The sequence below is a fragment of the Brugia malayi genome (assembly GCF_000002995.4).
Source record: "Brugia malayi strain FR3 genome assembly, contig: Bm_v4_Chr3_scaffold_001, whole genome shotgun sequence".
Classification (NCBI taxonomy): domain Eukaryota; kingdom Metazoa; phylum Nematoda; class Chromadorea; order Rhabditida; family Onchocercidae; genus Brugia; species Brugia malayi.
Window position 1 is genome coordinate 3210324 of NW_025062477.1, and position 19073 is coordinate 3229396.

The window sequence follows — 19073 nt, forward strand, 5'->3', positions numbered from 1 at the left end:
CTTTACAAAATGACAATCCATCATCCATTTTATCATGTTCATATCGTTATCATAATGTTTATCACTGCTACATTATCACCAACAGCTTAATTTCCCTTCAATTCTTCAGTATCATAAGTGTGCAATGCTGTCACTACAATGGTGAAGCTACAACCTAATGAACAAAGACTATTGTTTTAAATGACTTTAATCCACCCATAAAATCCTCCCAGTTTCTTCCTTACAAAGCCATTCATTATAGTTCCTTGTTTGGTATGACTCGGTTGCGAGGTGTCTAGCTTGCTTGTATCTTTAAATGTTTTATAATTAAGTTACATTTGTGTGTTATGTATCAATTCATTACTGTAATGTTGTATAATATTTAATGTTAATCTTTGGTTTAATTACCCAAGCTTGAGGTTTAAAAATAAAGTATTTTAGGAAGACTCCCACAGTACACGTACACAGAACGGAACCAGTACAAACTCGAGATTCTACCAGTATCGAGGACAAAGAAGTCAACGATCTGAACCATCAAGAAAGGAAACCTACTTTGTTTCACAAAGAAAACAGGGCAGTAAGAAAGAAATTCTAAATTTGCTTTTGCAAATGCATGATTTGGGAGGTTCAGATAAATTATCATAAAATTTTTTCCGAAATTTGAAATTTTTATGTCATTAAATTTTCATTCATTTTAATCATTCAAATTGTCAACATTCATGAATACTTTACCTTTAATAAATTTAGATAAAAATTAAATATTTAAAAGGAAATTAAAGAAAAAGCATTGCAGCGTGCATTGTGTGCAATGTTATAACACATTGCGCTCAGTTATAAAATGAGGAAAAAAAACTTTGAAAGAAATGAAAAAAGTTTTTCTCATAAAAGTCAAACATTCTAAAAAATTTTAATATGTTCACATATTTGATACTGATTAGTCTATTTTTTACGAAATATTGCGATTCTAATTTAAAATTAAATTCTAATTGAAATTCCAATTCTAATAAAGTAAGCTATTTTCAAATGCAAAATTTGTTTACACAAAAGAATATTGAAATATGAATTTTCTCACTCATTTACAAAATCTTTGAAAATTAATTTGTGCTATATATAATCTAACAAAATATATGTAATTGTATTATTATTTGTAGGATATAATTTTGGAGATTTAAATTTAAAATTGTTGATAATTTAGCATTTCAACTGAGAATTCATGTTTTGAGGAAATTTTTGATGAGTATTTGTTATGACATTATAAATTGATCAATTTGCGGAGAAATTAACACCTAAAATTAGTGCAATCAACAAAATCTAATTTGTGTTGTAAAATTTGTTGACAATAAATATCCAAAATTCCTGTCATATACACTGGTCATATAAGTGATACCAAAATGTCATATCATAAAAATATATTTCGAATGAAAAGATAATTTGAAAATTATGAAAATATTTATGACAGGCGGTGTTAGAACTAACCGACAAAAGTTTAATTAAGCATGTAAAGTTGAGAAGAGGAGAAATTATATAATAAAGAGCAAAAATAAATTAAATGACATGATATGAATAATTGAGTAAATAAAATTAAATATTAGATAAATAAGAGATTACAAGAAATACGGATTTGTTTTAGAGTATATTCCGGAAAATGTAGAAAAAAACTGAGATAAGATTTATTGTCAACAAACAAATTCTTTTATTTTTCCTACTTAGCTAATGCAACTTCACATGAAGAAGCTTTTTCGGCATCACATCTGTTCAATCCACTTATTGTTGATAGCACTACTGAGCTGAACATCCTTTGGAGTAAATGGAGAGGACAGGAAGCGACAAGAGCAGTGCTACACCTACTTCATCCAATGAAGCGCAACAAATTAGGAATGAAGCAAAACGAATAATGCAATCATCGATGCTGGCATTATATACATCATCCTGTCATCTTCATATTTTATTTGGGCAACTTACCACCTAGGGTAAAAAGAGAAAAAAAAAAACAAAAGAAACTTAAGGGTTATTTTAATGATTATTATTAGCAGCAAAGCATTGCCATTCATATATTTAAAAGATTTGAATTTTTTAAAATATACCCATTATAAAATAATTTAATGGTAAAAGTTAAAAGAGTTACCCATTTATTTTACCATAATCTTTTATCAATTAAAGAAGTAAAAAGCTTTTACTCTATTACTTTCTCTCTAACAATAGACTTAAAATTTTTAATTTTCTATAAGTAAAATTTTATTCAATTATAAGTGTAATTTAAAATGCAATTCATTTCATTCATTTTCAAATTTTGAGCACCCTACTGCGTGATTATCAATTGGATAGCACATCACAGTAAAAGGAATAACTTTCAGTTAAAATTTCATCCCGAAAAGTTTCAAATTTATTCCTAAAAGTTAAATTATCTTTGAAGTATAACAGATGAAGTTTTGATAATGCTAAAATTCTCCTTCTAGTAGAAACTTTCTGAATTTCAGATTATTTTATTAAAAAATTTCTTTCATTGATTTTTGTCCATTTATTTTGACCTTAAATAGTTAGAATTATTAAAAACAATAAATCATATTATGTTTTAAAAAATCTTCGTTTGTTTCTTTTCGAGATTTAGACTATTTTTTTTTTTTTTTTTTGATCAAAACTATTAAATTTAAAAATTCTTAGAAGAAAACGAGTGAAGGCGCTAAATTTGTGTTCATAAAAATGAATTCAGATCACTGATAGAGAAAATAACTTAATCAAAATTTCTTCAATTTTTAGAATAAACAACAGTGATAATTAAAAATTCTAATTCCGATCAATATTTTTACATTTGCTACCTTTCATTAAATTACAAATTCAATTATTAAAATGATAGAATATTAAAAATTCGTGATTAAATTAATTTCAAAAGTTTGCAGTTCTTTTTGTAACTACAAATCTCTGCAAATTGTTTAATTTTTTAAGAAATACATTCTGAGCAAACATATTTGGTTTTAAAAATTCACTTAAGAAACATTTGTTAAAACCAAAAAACATTAATATTATTCAGTAAACTATTAGAAACATGCAATCAGCATATCCTCCTCTATTCAATCAAACAGTCAAGACAATATTTTAGATTTTAAATTTTACCTCAGTTTTCTTTTTTTTTTTTTGAAAGTTCTAGTGAAATATTTATTATCAGAAAAGATGAAATTAGTATATCATCGAAATGATTAAGGAAGGATGAAACTAAAATGAAAATGGCAAAAGATGAAATGAAATGGGGTGGAAATTCAAAGAAAAAGCATGTAAAATGGAAAATGTAAAAGGAAATTTGTTCAAATTTGCTACAACTCTGAAATGCGATAATGAGGAAAATTTTGATATAAAATAAAATTGAATTTCAATTTCTTCAACAATTTTATTCAAATGTAAATTTTAGACAAATCAACAACAACAACAACAATTTAAAAAGTATTCTAAGGGTATAAGCTGTATCGATCAGTGAATATGCATTTCAATATATTTTAATATAATTGTTATTTATTTATTGAAATTTTTAAAATGGACATTTCTGGTGAAAGTATTAAAATTGAATGATAAATAATTAATTATGCAATTAAATGTAACTTTTTTTTTTTTATTTTTTGAAAACTACATCAGATTATTATTTATTTCCTCTAATAAACATATAATGAATGCTTTTTTTGATAAGAACACGTAATATTTTAATGAGATATTTAAATACATTACAAAGTTATTAACTTTAAGAAACGAATACCTTTAATTTAAACTGAATTTAATTTTTATTAAAATTATTACATATTTACAACTTTTGCTAATATTATTAACAAAATAAAAGAAAAAGGATTAGATTAAAATACTGTGAAAAATTTTTTTTTTCTTGATTTATTGTTTTTGGTGTAGTATGTCTTGGCCGTTGCTATGGACATAAAGAAAAAAAAAAGAGCCTTAAATGGCTTAATATGAAAATATATTTGCTTACTATGCTAGGCTCTATTATATTTCATTAAAAGATAACTGATATTTTCTTGTGAATAAGCAAGGAAAGAAGTAAATAAGCTTAAAATAAAGAGTTATTATTGTCTGATTTATGCTATTTCAATTGAAATTTGAACTAAAAAAAAAATCCATCCTTAGATTTATTAGAATTTGAATGAAATAAGCATAATTAATTTTAAAATTAGCTAGTTAGATTTCGATGACTTATCTAAAAAAGATCAATGGTTGAATGATAATTCATTGATAACCATTGTGAAAAATAAAATTAAATTTAATTCAGACTAATTTTAGGGTTCTTCAAAATATTGGCAAATGATTCATTCGTTATAAATGAAAAAGAAGGAAATGGATGAATAGCTAATGATAATTTAAATTAACACTTATTTTCGTTAATAGAAAATGAAAAATTCAATTTTCAAAGTTGAATTTTTTTTTTTCTTTCTGTAAATTTGAAATTCAAATTCTCTCATAAATAACAATAATTTTTCTTCTAATCAAAATAATTATTACATTAGTTGTTGGCTCAATTTAGAAATGAAACTATGTGATCGTTAGTAATTAAAATAACTTATTGAATAGTTCAATTTATTTATATAATTTATTCTTTGATTCTTTTGCGCCCAATGAATAAAATATTTTTTGGTCTTTGGTATTAATTCGAAATTCCTCTACATTTGTTATTGTTTCAAAAAAAAAAAATTGAATTTTATTTAAAATTGCATGTTTCTTTCATTTTTCTCAATTTTACCTATTGAATTATCTAATATATTTGATCACATTTAATTACTGATCTTTTTATCATGATAAATTATAGCGATTATTTATTGTACATGAAATTTATTCAATTCATATTTTGCTATGATCGCAATTATTTTATAATAAAATGAAATTAATGTAAGTTACATTTTAATAATTTACAGAAAAATATACGTTCTAATGCATTTCTAAATTAAAATTCCTTTTTTCGAATTCCACAAGTTAAAATAGCACTTATGCGACGAGAAATGAACAGAAAAAATCATTTGCCGCCAAGTTATTCTCCTACTATACAATTTAATTCTCATTGCAAAATCGCAGTGATAAGTTATCAGTGTTAACACTATTTAAATATGTATCATTAATATGGTACAGTACACATGACAAAAGCGCAAATGTTATCAATGCTACTTTTGCATCAACATTAATGGTAATGTTTTTATCTCATGATCAATCAATCAATCAATCAATCGATCAATCACCTATATTTTTAATTTTGTTCTTCGTCTAGCATTATCCCTTCCATCACAAATGTTGAATTAATCATAAGACTAAAATGATTAAATGGATAAAAATCGCAAAGCATGAATCCAAAAAAGAAAATAACTGTTCAGTTCATACAAAAATTCAGTTTATATGAAATCCATATAATGGTACCTAATTTCTTATAAAAGGTTATCACTTTAATAAAACTTAGATATTGATATTTTCTTATTATGTTAAACCACATATGCTCCACACAATCATTTCTGTCATATTTCACTTCAAATTTTTCATTCGATTCACCAAATAATAAAATATAGGAAAGAGTTCAACTTAAAACAATGCATACAGAATGATTAAGTATATTCTAGGAAAATTAAATTTTTCCAAAAATATCATTTTTCTGCATTATCTGCATTTCCCTTATAGCATATTTACCTAAAAGTGTTATTTACTTTTAAAATTACCCACTACAATAATTGCTCTTGCTGATCGTTCACAGTATCGGCTGTAATGCATTTGTTTACATACCACATAATATTTGTATGTATTCGAAGAACAATTCCAATTTTTTGAGAAAAAAAAAAAAGAAATTAAACAGAGAAAAATAAACAAATACAAACCATTCGGAAATATAATATTCTTTTATCCAACAATTCCATACAATTACATAATCTAGTTCCCGAAAATATCATTTAGAAGTCCGACAGTTTACACAAGACAAAAACATGGACAAGCGTAACACTATATGTAAACTTTTGTTAAACAGGAAGTAAATCCTGCAAGCCAAATAATCAGCAAAACATGAAATAAAATAAAAATTAAATATTATTTAAATACATGCAAATACAAATGAAGTGCACTATCTATACCAGAAGATAACAAATAATTAAAAAAATTACAAAATTGAAAAAAAAAAAAAAAGAAAAAAAAAAGAACATCCCATACTTCAACATCGAGGCTTTTTGTGACTTGGTCAACTGTTACACAAAAAAGATAAGTACAACAAATGTTCATATGTAAATCCTGCAAACCAATTAACAATACATTGAAATCACTACTTTAAGCAGTAATAAAAGTTGACATTTCTTCGTCAGACACTACAATGATCTTTAAATTTATTAAAATGATGCTCATCTAAGATAAAAATTATGAAAAAAAAAAACCAACAATTTATGTTTGACATAAAAATAGAAAGCAAATGAAAATTTGGATAAAAATTCGAACTAATAACATCTCTGATTAATGGCTAAATGCAATGAGCTGGAATCATAAAATATCAGCTTTAGCTTCTGGATAAAATTAAGCAGTTTTGAAGTAATCCAATTTCTACGTTCTTGATGCAGCTTGCTAAACTTCTTAAGATTTAACTTCTTACAGAATTCATCAACAGGAACACAAAACTAACAAGAAATGAGAATGACGAAAGAGAGAAATACCTTCATTTATAAGAAGTTGACCGGTGTAAAACTAAATTGATCACCCATAAACTAGAATAAAGTATCTCATTTACAAACCTAAGCAAGAGAAACAAATTTAGCTATTATCACTATCAGTGATGTAAACTGTGTAACAGTCAAAAATTATTTATATTTAAATTTAATAATGAAATTGTATATTTCATTAATATTTGTAATTATCAGTAGCCATATTATTATGATAATTCATTAATTCATTGTGATTTTTTTGATGATTGTTGCAAATATCGCAGTGAAAAAGCATGGATTTTAAAGTGACCACATAGTTGACGTACCTAAAAAGATAAAATCTAAAACAAATTTCTACGACATTCCAGAAAACCAAGCAATCCTTTGAAAAGATAAAGCGTAATACTTTAAAATTTCATCAATGAATACATCTGATTTGTTATAACTTCAGTAGATTTTAGATGAAAGTTGTACTTAAACAAACTAATTTCTTACCACACAAATTCCAAAATGTAAGTGAGCAAGAGTTATGACAGCGACAGCAAATCGTAAAAAAATTAGTTCCTGATAAGCTGATAAAATACCCGATAAAGAGGTCACAGCAACGATCGAATATATTGCTAGGCATAAATTAAATAATTCCGCACGAGTGTTACACATCTGCGCGATAATCAATTTGCACTGCAATAAATTTTAGGTTTAATATGACCACTTATCATTTAATGATTAACAAGTAATTTGATGAATAGTAAACTGTATTACTTTCTGAGCAAAAACCCTAATACTAAATCTATTAAACTTTCTTACTGCAATATTCGAAAAAACAGTTCCCATAGTATAGAGATAAAGACGAGGATCACGTTCAACAATATTTCCAGGAGAATATACGGCCCAAAGCACCGAAATTGAAAATAAAATTAGGGATGGAAACAGAGGTAAACATATTTCGTAAAAATTATCCTGTAAAAAAATAAAGTTTTAACAGCAACTGTTAACTGAAAATGGCATTTTGAATATTTGATTCGAGGAAATGTTCAGTTGTTTGCTGATAATTAAGAAGTCAATTAAGATTAATATATCACCTGTTTTCCAGTATGATCTACAAAATAAGATAGATAAATGTTTCGAGCTGATACCACTAACGATATGTAGCAACATACTGAAATGGAAAACGTTGTATTTCTTGGCTTAAATTTCATCCTGAATGTTGAAGCCAATTAAATTTTGAAAATAAAAAATGATAGTTAGGCAATACACGTATTCTTCCTATGGCACAAAATAAGATAGATAAGTTAATAACAGTTACTGTTATTAACTAGTAATTATTTTAGAATGTAATGTTAAATGCAAACAAAATGATGTAGCACTGAGCTTCAACTCATGCAAGCTAAACAGTTTTGTTTTCAAGGGTTTCCAGAAACTTATATAAAATACATGAAAAACTGACCGTAGAAACCAAATTCTAAACAAAGAGCTGTTGTAAAATCAGCGAAAACATAAAACTTGAAGTAATCATCGCCTTTGAAAAATACAAACAAGTAAAATATAGCAAGTCCCTTAAAATTTTACGGTTTAATTAGGATTTACAAATTTCACATGCATTTTATTTTTAAAAATAATACTGAATTCTTAGAGAACTTACTGCATTTTATTCAAGGAATTTCAATCTTGCTTTCAAATAAAGCAAAATTAGCAAACAGATATTGGTTTAAACTAAACTTAGAATTTGAATTCTAACAATGATCAAAACATAAAAGAAAAAAGCTAACATATTGACTTAAGTCGTAATTCCATGGGAGGAATAGAATCCCGGTATTATATTTTTCCCAATGTGAAACGATGAATACCACTTGAACGCTGATCAAAACCAATAGAAGTCGAACTGGTGATAAGCTAAAAATTATAAAGTCATAGACTGAACTGGATAGAGATTTTCTTGGTTTTTTAACTTCCTTGATTTATTTTCAATTTAAATACTCAGCGTTACTCAGAGGAAAAAATCTGAACCAAAAATGCAGCAAATTTGCTCCTTTGATCAATCCAAAACGATTTCTAACTCATGTTCAAAAATCAGCCATATTTGTCGCAAATTTAAACATGCTTATTTGGCATAAAATATCTTCTCAATGTTGATCTCTACACTTACCTAAATTCACCTTGTCCAAAGATGGAGAAAACGGTTAACGTTAGTGGAACTGTAGACCATGAATCCAAACCATGATCAACTGAAAGAACTAGGATCATTTTTTTATAAAGTCTTAGAAAAATTACAAAAAAGTATAGAAATTTGGTCGAGGCTTCTTAATAATTATACATTGATCGTTAAACAATCCAAAATTGAAAAAAAAAGAAAAAAAAAATGAATACTAATAATCTTGTGTAACGCACAATGCAATGTATCAATATTGATTTCATATTCGTGTCCAAATTCCGATTTACTAATAAATGAAAGACTAACAAAGTTCACCGGTCGGTCCGGATACTCCAATGCGACGTGCTTGCTTACCGTCGGTACCGTCTAAGACATGTCCCATGAAAGTACAAATCGAGCATAGCAACCAGACCCAATCAGGAATAGACTCTGAAATTGTCAAACGTCAAATCACATTAACAATTTAAAAAAAAAAATAAATGTAACTGGAAATTTGAATCATTTACACTGATTAATTTCTTATGTGAGAAGAAATGCTATTCTCAACAGTTTTCAGAAAAAGAACCTATCTATCTCTTTGTACGTATCACTAAAATATTATGTTATCAACGTACTACACACAGCTATAGTAATTTAAGCTAGCCAAAAGCATCTAATATTTCACTAATGTTATTAATAAAGTGATGATTTAAAAAAATGATAAAAAATAGTTACTGAAATAATAATAATAAAGAATCCAATGTTTGAGAATTAGATTAAAAATGAGCGCAAGAAGAAAAAAAAAAAGCTTTTCCGGAATTTACGGCGAGAACAATCGAATTAGTTGCCACATAATAATCGTAATATGAGACGACCAAAAATGCGAACATAACAAATATGAACCCGGTGAGCGTTAATACATTTGGTGCCAGCCAAGTTGGATAAAACTGTTAAAATTGTTGTTCCAAATTGAAATTCCAATAATTTATATCAAAACCATAAAAAATTCCAATTTTTATTTCAAATATAATAGAATTTCGAGTATTGTAAGAGAAAATTAGTTATAAATAATGCTTATATTTTACAAAGAAAAAAAAAAGTACATTAATTATTCTTATCAAGCTAAGAATAATTTACCTGTACAATCCAATTCCAGAATGGATGTGAAACATATTTCGACAAAGGACTTGAATCTACACTGCAATACTGAAATGAAATTTCATTAATAAACGTATAAATTTCAATTTTAAAAGATTTTCAAAATAAAATTTAATATATTCAAACAATAAAATACTCACTTTGTACTTGTCAAATCCTTTCATTTGTTGTTCGCTGAGATATTTGTAATTGAACAATTCCAGCAGTACCATTTCTCACTGTAAAAAATGATGAAATAATTTTGTAGCGAAAAATTGAATTTCAATTTCAATCAATAATTCTTCAAAAAAGAAAAAAAAAACCATTAAGTAAAAAATAACGAAAATTGCTGCTACTGCCACTACTACTTTCACAAATATTGCTATCTTCTCGATAAAACATTTTTAAAATGATTGAAAGCAAAAAAAAATTGTTGCCGAATGACAATACTAATGAGATGTCCTCTCGATGACACTTGCTATGACCTCTCTGCACTTCTTCGCAACTTGACAACCTCCTCAAATACTATTATATCTCGTCCACAAATTTGTCCCACTCTCGCTGTCATCGAGAATTACACACTGGGCGGTTAGGCTAGCGCTCGCTCAATTGTACCAGTGGCGATTCACTAAACTGTTCAAATTGCCTTTCCAAGAAACAATTGAGAATCGAGCAATAGCAGTAGCAGTAGTAGTAGTAGTAGTAGCAGTAGGAACAGCAGTTGGCTGTCAATAGCTTATATAAATGATCGATTGATTATCGATCGATCGATCGGTCAATCAATTTTAGAGTTGGCATACTTTTTTCTAGCTAAAAAAAAAAAAAGAAATGTCACATTAATTAATCAATTTTTCATAAACATTTTTAATCTAATTAATATAATTAATCTGACAATTAAACATGTGCTATATAAACATATATATATGTCTATCAATTAAAGTTTTGAAAATTAATTTAAATTAGTTCAAAATAAAATTAATTGAAAATTTTGCTTATTATAAATGATTAATGTAATTATTTTAAAAAGCGCACTTTTTGTTTGTTTTCTTTTTTCCTTTTTATTTTTTGTACTTTATTTTGTCCATATTTCATCTAATTGCTTTTAATTGTTTACACTTTGTTGTAGCATTGCTTAGAATACTTTTTAGACATTTCCAGGTGCGTTTCAAAATAATTTGATCTTTGTCCTTTCTGTTTTAACAATGAATGTATCATTCATTTCTCTTCCCCTACAATCAAACCATCTAACAACGGAAACATCCAACACTTTAAAATCACTTTTTTTTTTGTGACATACACATACACTTACAGACATACGCATACACATACAAGACAGACACATACATACATATAAAATTTGTATTATTTGATATATATATTTAATGAATTGATGGAGAATTTTCAAGTGTAAAATTATTGTAGTAACGGAACAGATGTGATGAAATAAGATTAAAGACAGAGCTACCTGTTCTTTACCCATCTTTTTTTTACCCGACAGGTACCCGCATTGTGACCATCGAACAATAGAAGAAAGAGCAGATATCATTTTGTATACATTTGAACACTATTGCCACCCATATAATTTGTATTTTCATTTTTGGTACGAAGCGATGACTGACACAATACATTAAAAGATAACAGAGGAGAAGGAAAGGGTTATAAATGTTCAAACGGGTAAATACTTTCCTGGGTAAGTTTTGATACGTTTCATCAAATTTAACACTTTTTTTTTTTTGCTTTCAATTCAATTTATCATTTTTTCAATTTTGAAAATTTTAATTTCAATTTTCAATTCCAATTAAAATTTTATCAATCTAACAAACCAAAAAAAAAAAAAAAACAATTTTAAATTATCAATTGAAATAAACTGCTTATTTGGTATTTTTCAATTTTAACTTTTACAATAGCTAAGAAATTTTGCATTATTAATTAGTACAAAAAATATATTTTTGTTTAAAAAAAAAAAAAATTTATAAATGTGAAATTTAATTCTTTCCAGTTTATACGCTTCTGAAATTCTTTTAAATTTTATTTTTAAGTTTTATTTTGTTATCAGAAATTTGTGAATGATTTGAAAAGAAAAAAAAAAAAAAAAGCTTTTCTTTATACCAATCCTTCCTGCCATATGGTAATTTCTTCGTTTTTTTTTTTTTCCGGTTGCCTTCAATGAGAGATATCATATAAAGATTGTGACTAAAGCATTTCTCTAATCAATCTAATCTTCTAAACTGCATTTTAAATTAGTTTTAATTTTACTTGAAAATGTTATCCTAAATTTTAAAATCCTAAAATTTGATTGATAATTTTCAATCTTATTAATCGATTTCAAATTAATAACCAAGAAATCTAAGCAATCTAAGCGTCTAATTTTCATCTCTTAAATTAATTAATTACTATTAATTATAATAGTAATTTGAAGTAAAAATTCTATCTCTAATGATGATAATAACAAATGATGTTTTTTTTTTTTTTTTTTTTTTCCGTATCATTAATGGAAGCAAATTAGTAATCATTTTTATTTCTCTCTCTCTCTCTCTTCCTCTTTTTAAGCAACAAAAACTACCAAACGTTGAAGGTTACTTGAAAAAAAAAAAAAAGGAAAGAAAGAAGAAATCTTAATTTTATGTTATTATTTCTTATCATTCTCAAAATATTGATGCATTTATTTACATTAAATAATTGAAAATTTCTTATAAAGTGCGAAATTAATTTCATATTTATTCTAAGATTATTTCAATAAATTTCAATCAGTGATTTGATTTATACAGGAAAGCTGTGCAGTTTACGATTTCAAAAAATTGGAGCAATTCCCAAATTGAATGTTCTTTTTCAACTCTCTCATCCTGCAATTATTATTTAATGCATCATAGAATGTGAGAATTATGAATTTCTTCTTCAAAAATTAATATTTTCCTACCCTACGGGCTACTTTACCCGGATTGCATCGATCCATTTTTTTCATCCACTAAAATATGCTTGAAGTGTTTTCTAGAGACAAATAAATTCTAATATGAAAATCAATAAGAAAAGATTTGTTACTTATTCTATTCTCTATTTGATAATTTTCTTCTAATCCATTTTATTCTCTAAATCTTTCCCCAATACTTTTTCATTGTATTATTTAATCGCTAATAATCTCATTAAAAATTACAATAAAAACAAATTATAAGAATAAAATATCAATAATTTGTCTTATTTTCTATATTAATTCATATCTGTTAAATGTTATGTTTATTCAAAACAATTTTTCTTCTTCCACAAATTTTACATGCATAGCAGTTAAAATTGAAATTTTTTTCAAAAATTTCATATTATTTGCTATTTTTTTGATGCTTAGAATTGATACTTTTTTTATGATTTAAAATCCTTTAATATTTTTGAAAAAATTTTGTTGAATTTCTCGCAACTGAATAGAAAGAATTATAGTATTATGGGATTAATTTCGAATATTTTAGCACTCCGATAAAAAAAAAAAAAATGTTACAGAGAATTATATATGTTAAATAAATAATATCTGAAACGATTGATTACTTTCTGAATTTGTCTTTCAACTTTTCGACTTCTTTAATTGCTTCAAAATGAATTATTTTATGAATTAATTTTAAAAATTACTAGATAAATAGACAAATGCCCACAATATTTATGATCTTCCATTCTGCGATTACTTTTTTTTTTTTTTGAGAATTTAAATATATTAGTTAAAATGAGCTTCTTTTTGCATAATTGAATATTTAGAACTTAAATTTAATTCATAAATAGAAACTTATTTTTAGATAAAATTTAAAATTACAATCAGATCACTCTTGAAACTGAACAATTTTTTAATTATTTCTCACAATTATTTCTCTTTAAATTTTATATTTTGTCAACCTCCGAAATGCTAAAGAATTGTAAAATATTGCAATATTCAGTGTTATTATCAAGATGTACATATGCATATATTTTTTTATGAATGATTTGCAATTGAGCTTTATGTAACGTGATACGTGATTATGTCACGTCGAAATCAATCGAGAATAGTTCAAAAATTATGGTAATAATTTTATTGTTATTATTTTTTAATTTTTTTTTTTTAATACTTAAGTACTAACTGCTATATTTTTCTTTTTTCAAAACTAGTGCAATACTTCTCATTTCAAATAAAGACATTTTTAAATTGTCAATTTAATGTGACACTAAAGTATGCTTTTTGCTTTATACCAGTAGTTAGTTCTATTTCATGTTTCTTTTCATCATAAATTTTCTCTAATACTTAAATTGTGTTCAAAAAAAAAAAAGCCAATTTTACATCGTCCTTTTATTTCCTTTTTTTTTTTTAAAAAAAAAAAAAAAAAAAAAAAAGCAAACTTGTTGAATTTAATTTTGTAATAATGTGCATACATTGGTTTCTCCAATTTATTGGTAATTTCACAAGCGCTAATGTCCAAAAAAACATTTGTTTAATATTGTTGAATATTTTTCATCTTAATTTAACACCAAACTGAATAATATTCTCAATTATTTACTTTTTATTTTATTATTTCAAATGATGCCATCCGGAAAATATTATTCAACTGAAATAGCACAATGAATTTTAATTTTCCGCATAAAATTACCAATTTTTTATACTTCATATTGCTGCTATCTTTCCTCATCAAATGGATAATAATTTCCTGCGATGATTTTTGATCATTTTTTTTTGTTCATTAAAATTTTTTTTTTTACCTAACCTATAGAAGGGGTAAATTTAGTAGGTGAGAAAGAGAAATGTCATTAAATGACTTTCACATTTATATATGTATATATGTATTATATCTACATTTAATGATAACCGTGTATTAGGGAAAGAAGGCAATGAAATATTTCACTTTGCCTACCCCACCCTCTCTCCCATTTCTGCCCAATGTTTGGGTCATTGTCCAGTCTTCAGGCAAAAATAGTTACCAGCGTAAATTTCACATACCATTAGATGCCTTCCTGTTGCTATCTCTCTACCATCTGTTAGCTTTTAGTTTTATGTCTGCGCAACAGCTGTCTGATATAAATATTTGCTATTTCGATTAGAACAATCTAAAAAAAAAAAAAAAAAATAGGGACCAAATTTTTGTTCTGTCATTTGAGTTAAATTCCGGTTGACATTCTGATCGATGATCGAAACAATGTATATAAATATATATGGCCAAGAAGGATAGCATTGTATGCCTTGCTTGGCTTCTTCCTTGCTTGGCTTCTTTCCTTTCTAGGCTTTTTATAAGCTTTTCCTTTCCGTTTTCCCTTTCAGACTAAATTGATACATTGATTTTGTCCTCTTCTCATGTCTCTGTCTCTTCGTTTATTTTATTGATTCGTTGTCGTCCACTTTTGCTGCAAATAAAATGACCCTATTCGATGACTTGTATTCCGCATGTCATAAATATATTGTTGTGTTTATTATTATCATTAATTACTCTTACTATGGTTATTATTATTATCCTTAACAATTGTTATTAATTATTATTATTCTTTGAATTATGCTTTATTAATTAAAAAAATTATTTTTCGTTTTCCTCTTATTTTTGTTTACTTTTTTAATTTAGAAAAAAAGAACAAAAGACGGAAGGAGAGATTTAGTAAACAATTGATATTATTAAAAAAAAAAAAATTTGTATCATTTCCAGATAAATTAACATCTGCGCTTGAACATTTTCCTTTAGGTTTTTAGAATTTGATTTTATTCAAATATGAAATTTAGAATTTTTATTCTAATATGAAAATATTAATCTTACTTAGTTTAATCATTAAAATTTATTGATTAAACAAAATAAATCAAACTTAATATGCTTAACAATTAATACCTCTCCTTTCTCTCTCTCTCTCTCTCAAAATTTAATTGTTTTTTTTTTCTAAACTATTATCATTTAACATAATACAGCAACATTTCTGCAACTTTTTTTTTTAATATTAATTCATACCGTTTGCTGAGTTTAGTTTCTTGTGAAAATGTTATTTTCTTCATTTTTCATTCTTTTCACATTTGATTGACTGCCACTTTCTCCTATTTAAATAGATAATTTTTCTCTTTTCATATTACTCAAAAAGAAAAACAAAAAATAAAGAAAAGAAAAGAGAAGAACAGCATTGTTTTTTTTTTTTTTCAATTTTCGGCGGTTTTATTTTTTTTTTTTTTTTGACGCCAATAAATTACTATTTAATTTTCACTTTTCATGAACTTTTATTCTTCCTTCCTTTTTTTTGTGCGGTAAATTTAACAAAAATTCTTCTTTTCATTCTTTTGTTAAATGTTTGATGAGTGGTTAAGTTCATAGTTCCAATGTATCACATAATTTTTAGAAAAAAAAAAAAAAGATCTTTTTTAAGTAATTAAGCATCTTTTTTTTTTTTATTAAGCATCTTTTTTTTTTTTATTGTAGGAAACGTGAAATACGTTTGGAGGATACTTAAGCATCTTTTTATTATTGTAGGAAACGTGAAATACGTTTGGAGGAAATTAATTTGTTTTTTTTTTCTTTCTTTTTAATTTCTCTACATTAAGCGTCGCGTCAATTATGAGATTTAATAAATAGTTATGAATGTAAATTTAATGAAATAGTTTATAGTATGAAATTTCATATTCATATTTATAAACTTTGAAATAAAAAGTGAAAATTTTGCTAGCAAATATGATGAACACAAATAATTTTCATACATTTGAGATTTTATCCTACTGAAATAACTTCATTTTTTATTTTTGCTATAGTTTTGAAAAATAAATTTGATCAATTTATTAAACGACAGTAGAATAAATTGTCAAAATTTCATGTCACCATGGTACCATAGTAAGCTTTTTCATTTGCAAGTGGTACTCATTTATTTCAGTGTATTAATCAAAATTCATTGAAAACGAATTATTGAGGAAATATTAAAATAAAATTGATTTTTATACGATAAAATTTACCTTTCACATTTCAAAAATGAACTGATCAATTGGTGATAAATTTCATTTAAGATTTTATTGATAAGATAATAGTTAAGATAATGCAAAAGAGAAAAGAAAAATAAAAATTTGCAAATTTATTCTTAATATTATATGCATGCCATTCAAATATTGCACAAATATCAGTTTTAAATTATAACCTTTAAAATTTATTACAAATTGTTTGCTTATCTCATCGTTAATTCCAAATCACTTTTGTGTTTACTTACTTTATCTCATATATTTCTATTTGTACAACGACACAATTTTAAATTTGATTTCGAATTCAAACCCTAATTTTAATTAATTCACAAACATTGTGTGTAAAAAGTAGTGTGGAAACAAAGAGTAATATTTTTTAAAGAGGCGAATCGAAAATCTTGTTTCACTGTTTGAATTTAATTTGATCTCATTTCGTAATTTTCCAGAATTTAATTAAATTTCTTTTTTTTTTTTTTTTTTTTTTTTTTTTTACAGTAAATTTATTATCAATATTTAATTTTTTGCATTTTAATGAAATGAAATGTATATTTTCTGCAAATTTTGTTAAAAAAAATTAGAATGTCAGAATAGTTTTGAACTAAAAATATTATTAGTAAAAAATAGCTACCGCATTTTCTTTCTTTTTTTTCATCAACTATTGTCAACAGTACATATGAACTAAACAACCATTTGTCATCTGTCATTGATTTTTATTTTTATCATCTATGCCATCTAGGAATTATTTATATCCAAAATTAGCACACAAAAAAAAAAAAAAGATAGAATGACAAGATATTATGATTTAGCATAAAATCGATAGGTATTCATTTCAGTTTCCGGATTGTTCAAAAGAATTTTGATTATATTATTTTTTTTTTTTAAATTTTTTATTGAGTTTATTGAATTTTAGGTCATCTTTGTTGAATCTCTTTCCAATAAAGTGCAATTCTTTTCTCAAATTTTTTTTCTTTTTAATAAAAAATTTTTTGTTTATCCTCAAAATTTCTCTCATGTAACCATAGTTTTATAATTTTGGACAACTTAGCATTTTATCTTTTCTCAAAGACAAAGTGCTAAGTTAGCAGAATTTATTAGTTTACTTTCTTAGAGTAAACATTTGATTTAATCGATAATAATTAAATATATTATTTTATAAATTCATTAATTAAAACTTTTGCTTTTCTTTTTCTTTTTACTTCCGATCATTTTTCATCTTTATTTCTTCGTTTTCCGTTTTACATTATTTAAATATATAATTGTTATGATTATCTCACTTTCTATTTTTAATTCATCTAGTCGATCTCTTACTACTCTTTTTCAAATTTCAGTTTTTTTTTCTTTTTTCTCTTTTCAAAATACATAGCAGCAATCGGAAAACATAAATCATAATGCTACTGACGATGAACTAGTAAAAAGGATACATTTCTTCGTCTCCATTTCATTCCAATGCATCTTTTCTTTTTTTTTTTTTGTTCTCGAATTACTACTACTTTCAAGGTTATTGTAATCATCTGATGCTGTTTTAATGGTAATATTTGTCATCATTACACAGTCAAACTATCACTGTAAACTTCTCGAGATGACCAAGGTCATTTACACTATGCCAATGTCAATTACTATATAAAATATCATTGTATAATCAAATTTTAGAAAAACATTTTTTTGCTTCTCTTTTCTATTATTATTTTTTTTTTATCTGATTACTAACAATTATACTAATTAAATATTTATAATACATTTATAAATTCTATATGGAATTTTATGGCTTAATTAAGCTTATTTTGTTTGGAAAATATCATCAGGTTAACTATAAATTATTTTACTTAGATTGTAACTATTGATTTACTTATCATTTTACTGTTTATTGTGTAACTGACAGATATGATTACACTTTTCTTCCCTGTTCACATTGCTATTTTTCCACTTCATTAGCTTATGCTATATTAAACTTATGCATAGCACAATTTACAGTTTATTTAAATGACAGACAATAATTATCTGTCATTATAATTGTTTAGTTGACAACAGGTGGTGGTGGTGGTAATATTATTACGGTTTGTTCAGATTTGTTGATCTCGTTTTTGCCAAATTTCAAATTTTGCGGTACAATTGAGCAGTAGCATTGGTCTAAATTATATACCCTAATCGTTATCATCCAGATTTATATATCTGATTCAGATGTTTACTAATCTTTTCAAATTGCTATTCCGCTTACCGTTACTAAAAATTATTGTCCCATTGATATTTGTCATCCATTTATTTC

The 19073-nt window shown here is 25.4% G+C and overlaps 2 protein-coding genes across 2 annotated transcripts; one reads left to right on the forward strand and one right to left on the reverse strand.

Annotated features, from left to right (window-relative positions):
* Positions 1–6874: 6874 nt before the first annotated feature.
* On the reverse strand, positions 6875–10130 carry Bm4363 (CDP-alcohol phosphatidyltransferase family protein; the record flags this gene model as incomplete). The annotated part of the gene is made up of 11 exons (XM_043079851.1): positions 6875–6955; positions 7125–7310; positions 7437–7589; positions 7712–7788; positions 8077–8185; positions 8399–8522; positions 8776–8854; positions 9088–9208; positions 9594–9707; positions 9898–9966; positions 10059–10130. The coding sequence occupies 11 exons, from the start codon at positions 10128–10130 to the stop codon at positions 6875–6877; spliced, it is 1185 nt and encodes a 394-aa protein (XP_042935785.1).
* Positions 10131–10337: 207 nt separating this feature from the next.
* Positions 10338–10463, forward strand: Bm14314 (Zinc finger, C2H2 type family protein; the record flags this gene model as incomplete). The annotated part of the gene is made up of 1 exon (XM_043079852.1): positions 10338–10463. A coding segment is annotated over one exon (126 nt), but the record flags the coding sequence as incomplete, so codon positions are not given.
* Positions 10464–19073: the final 8610 nt, after the last annotated feature.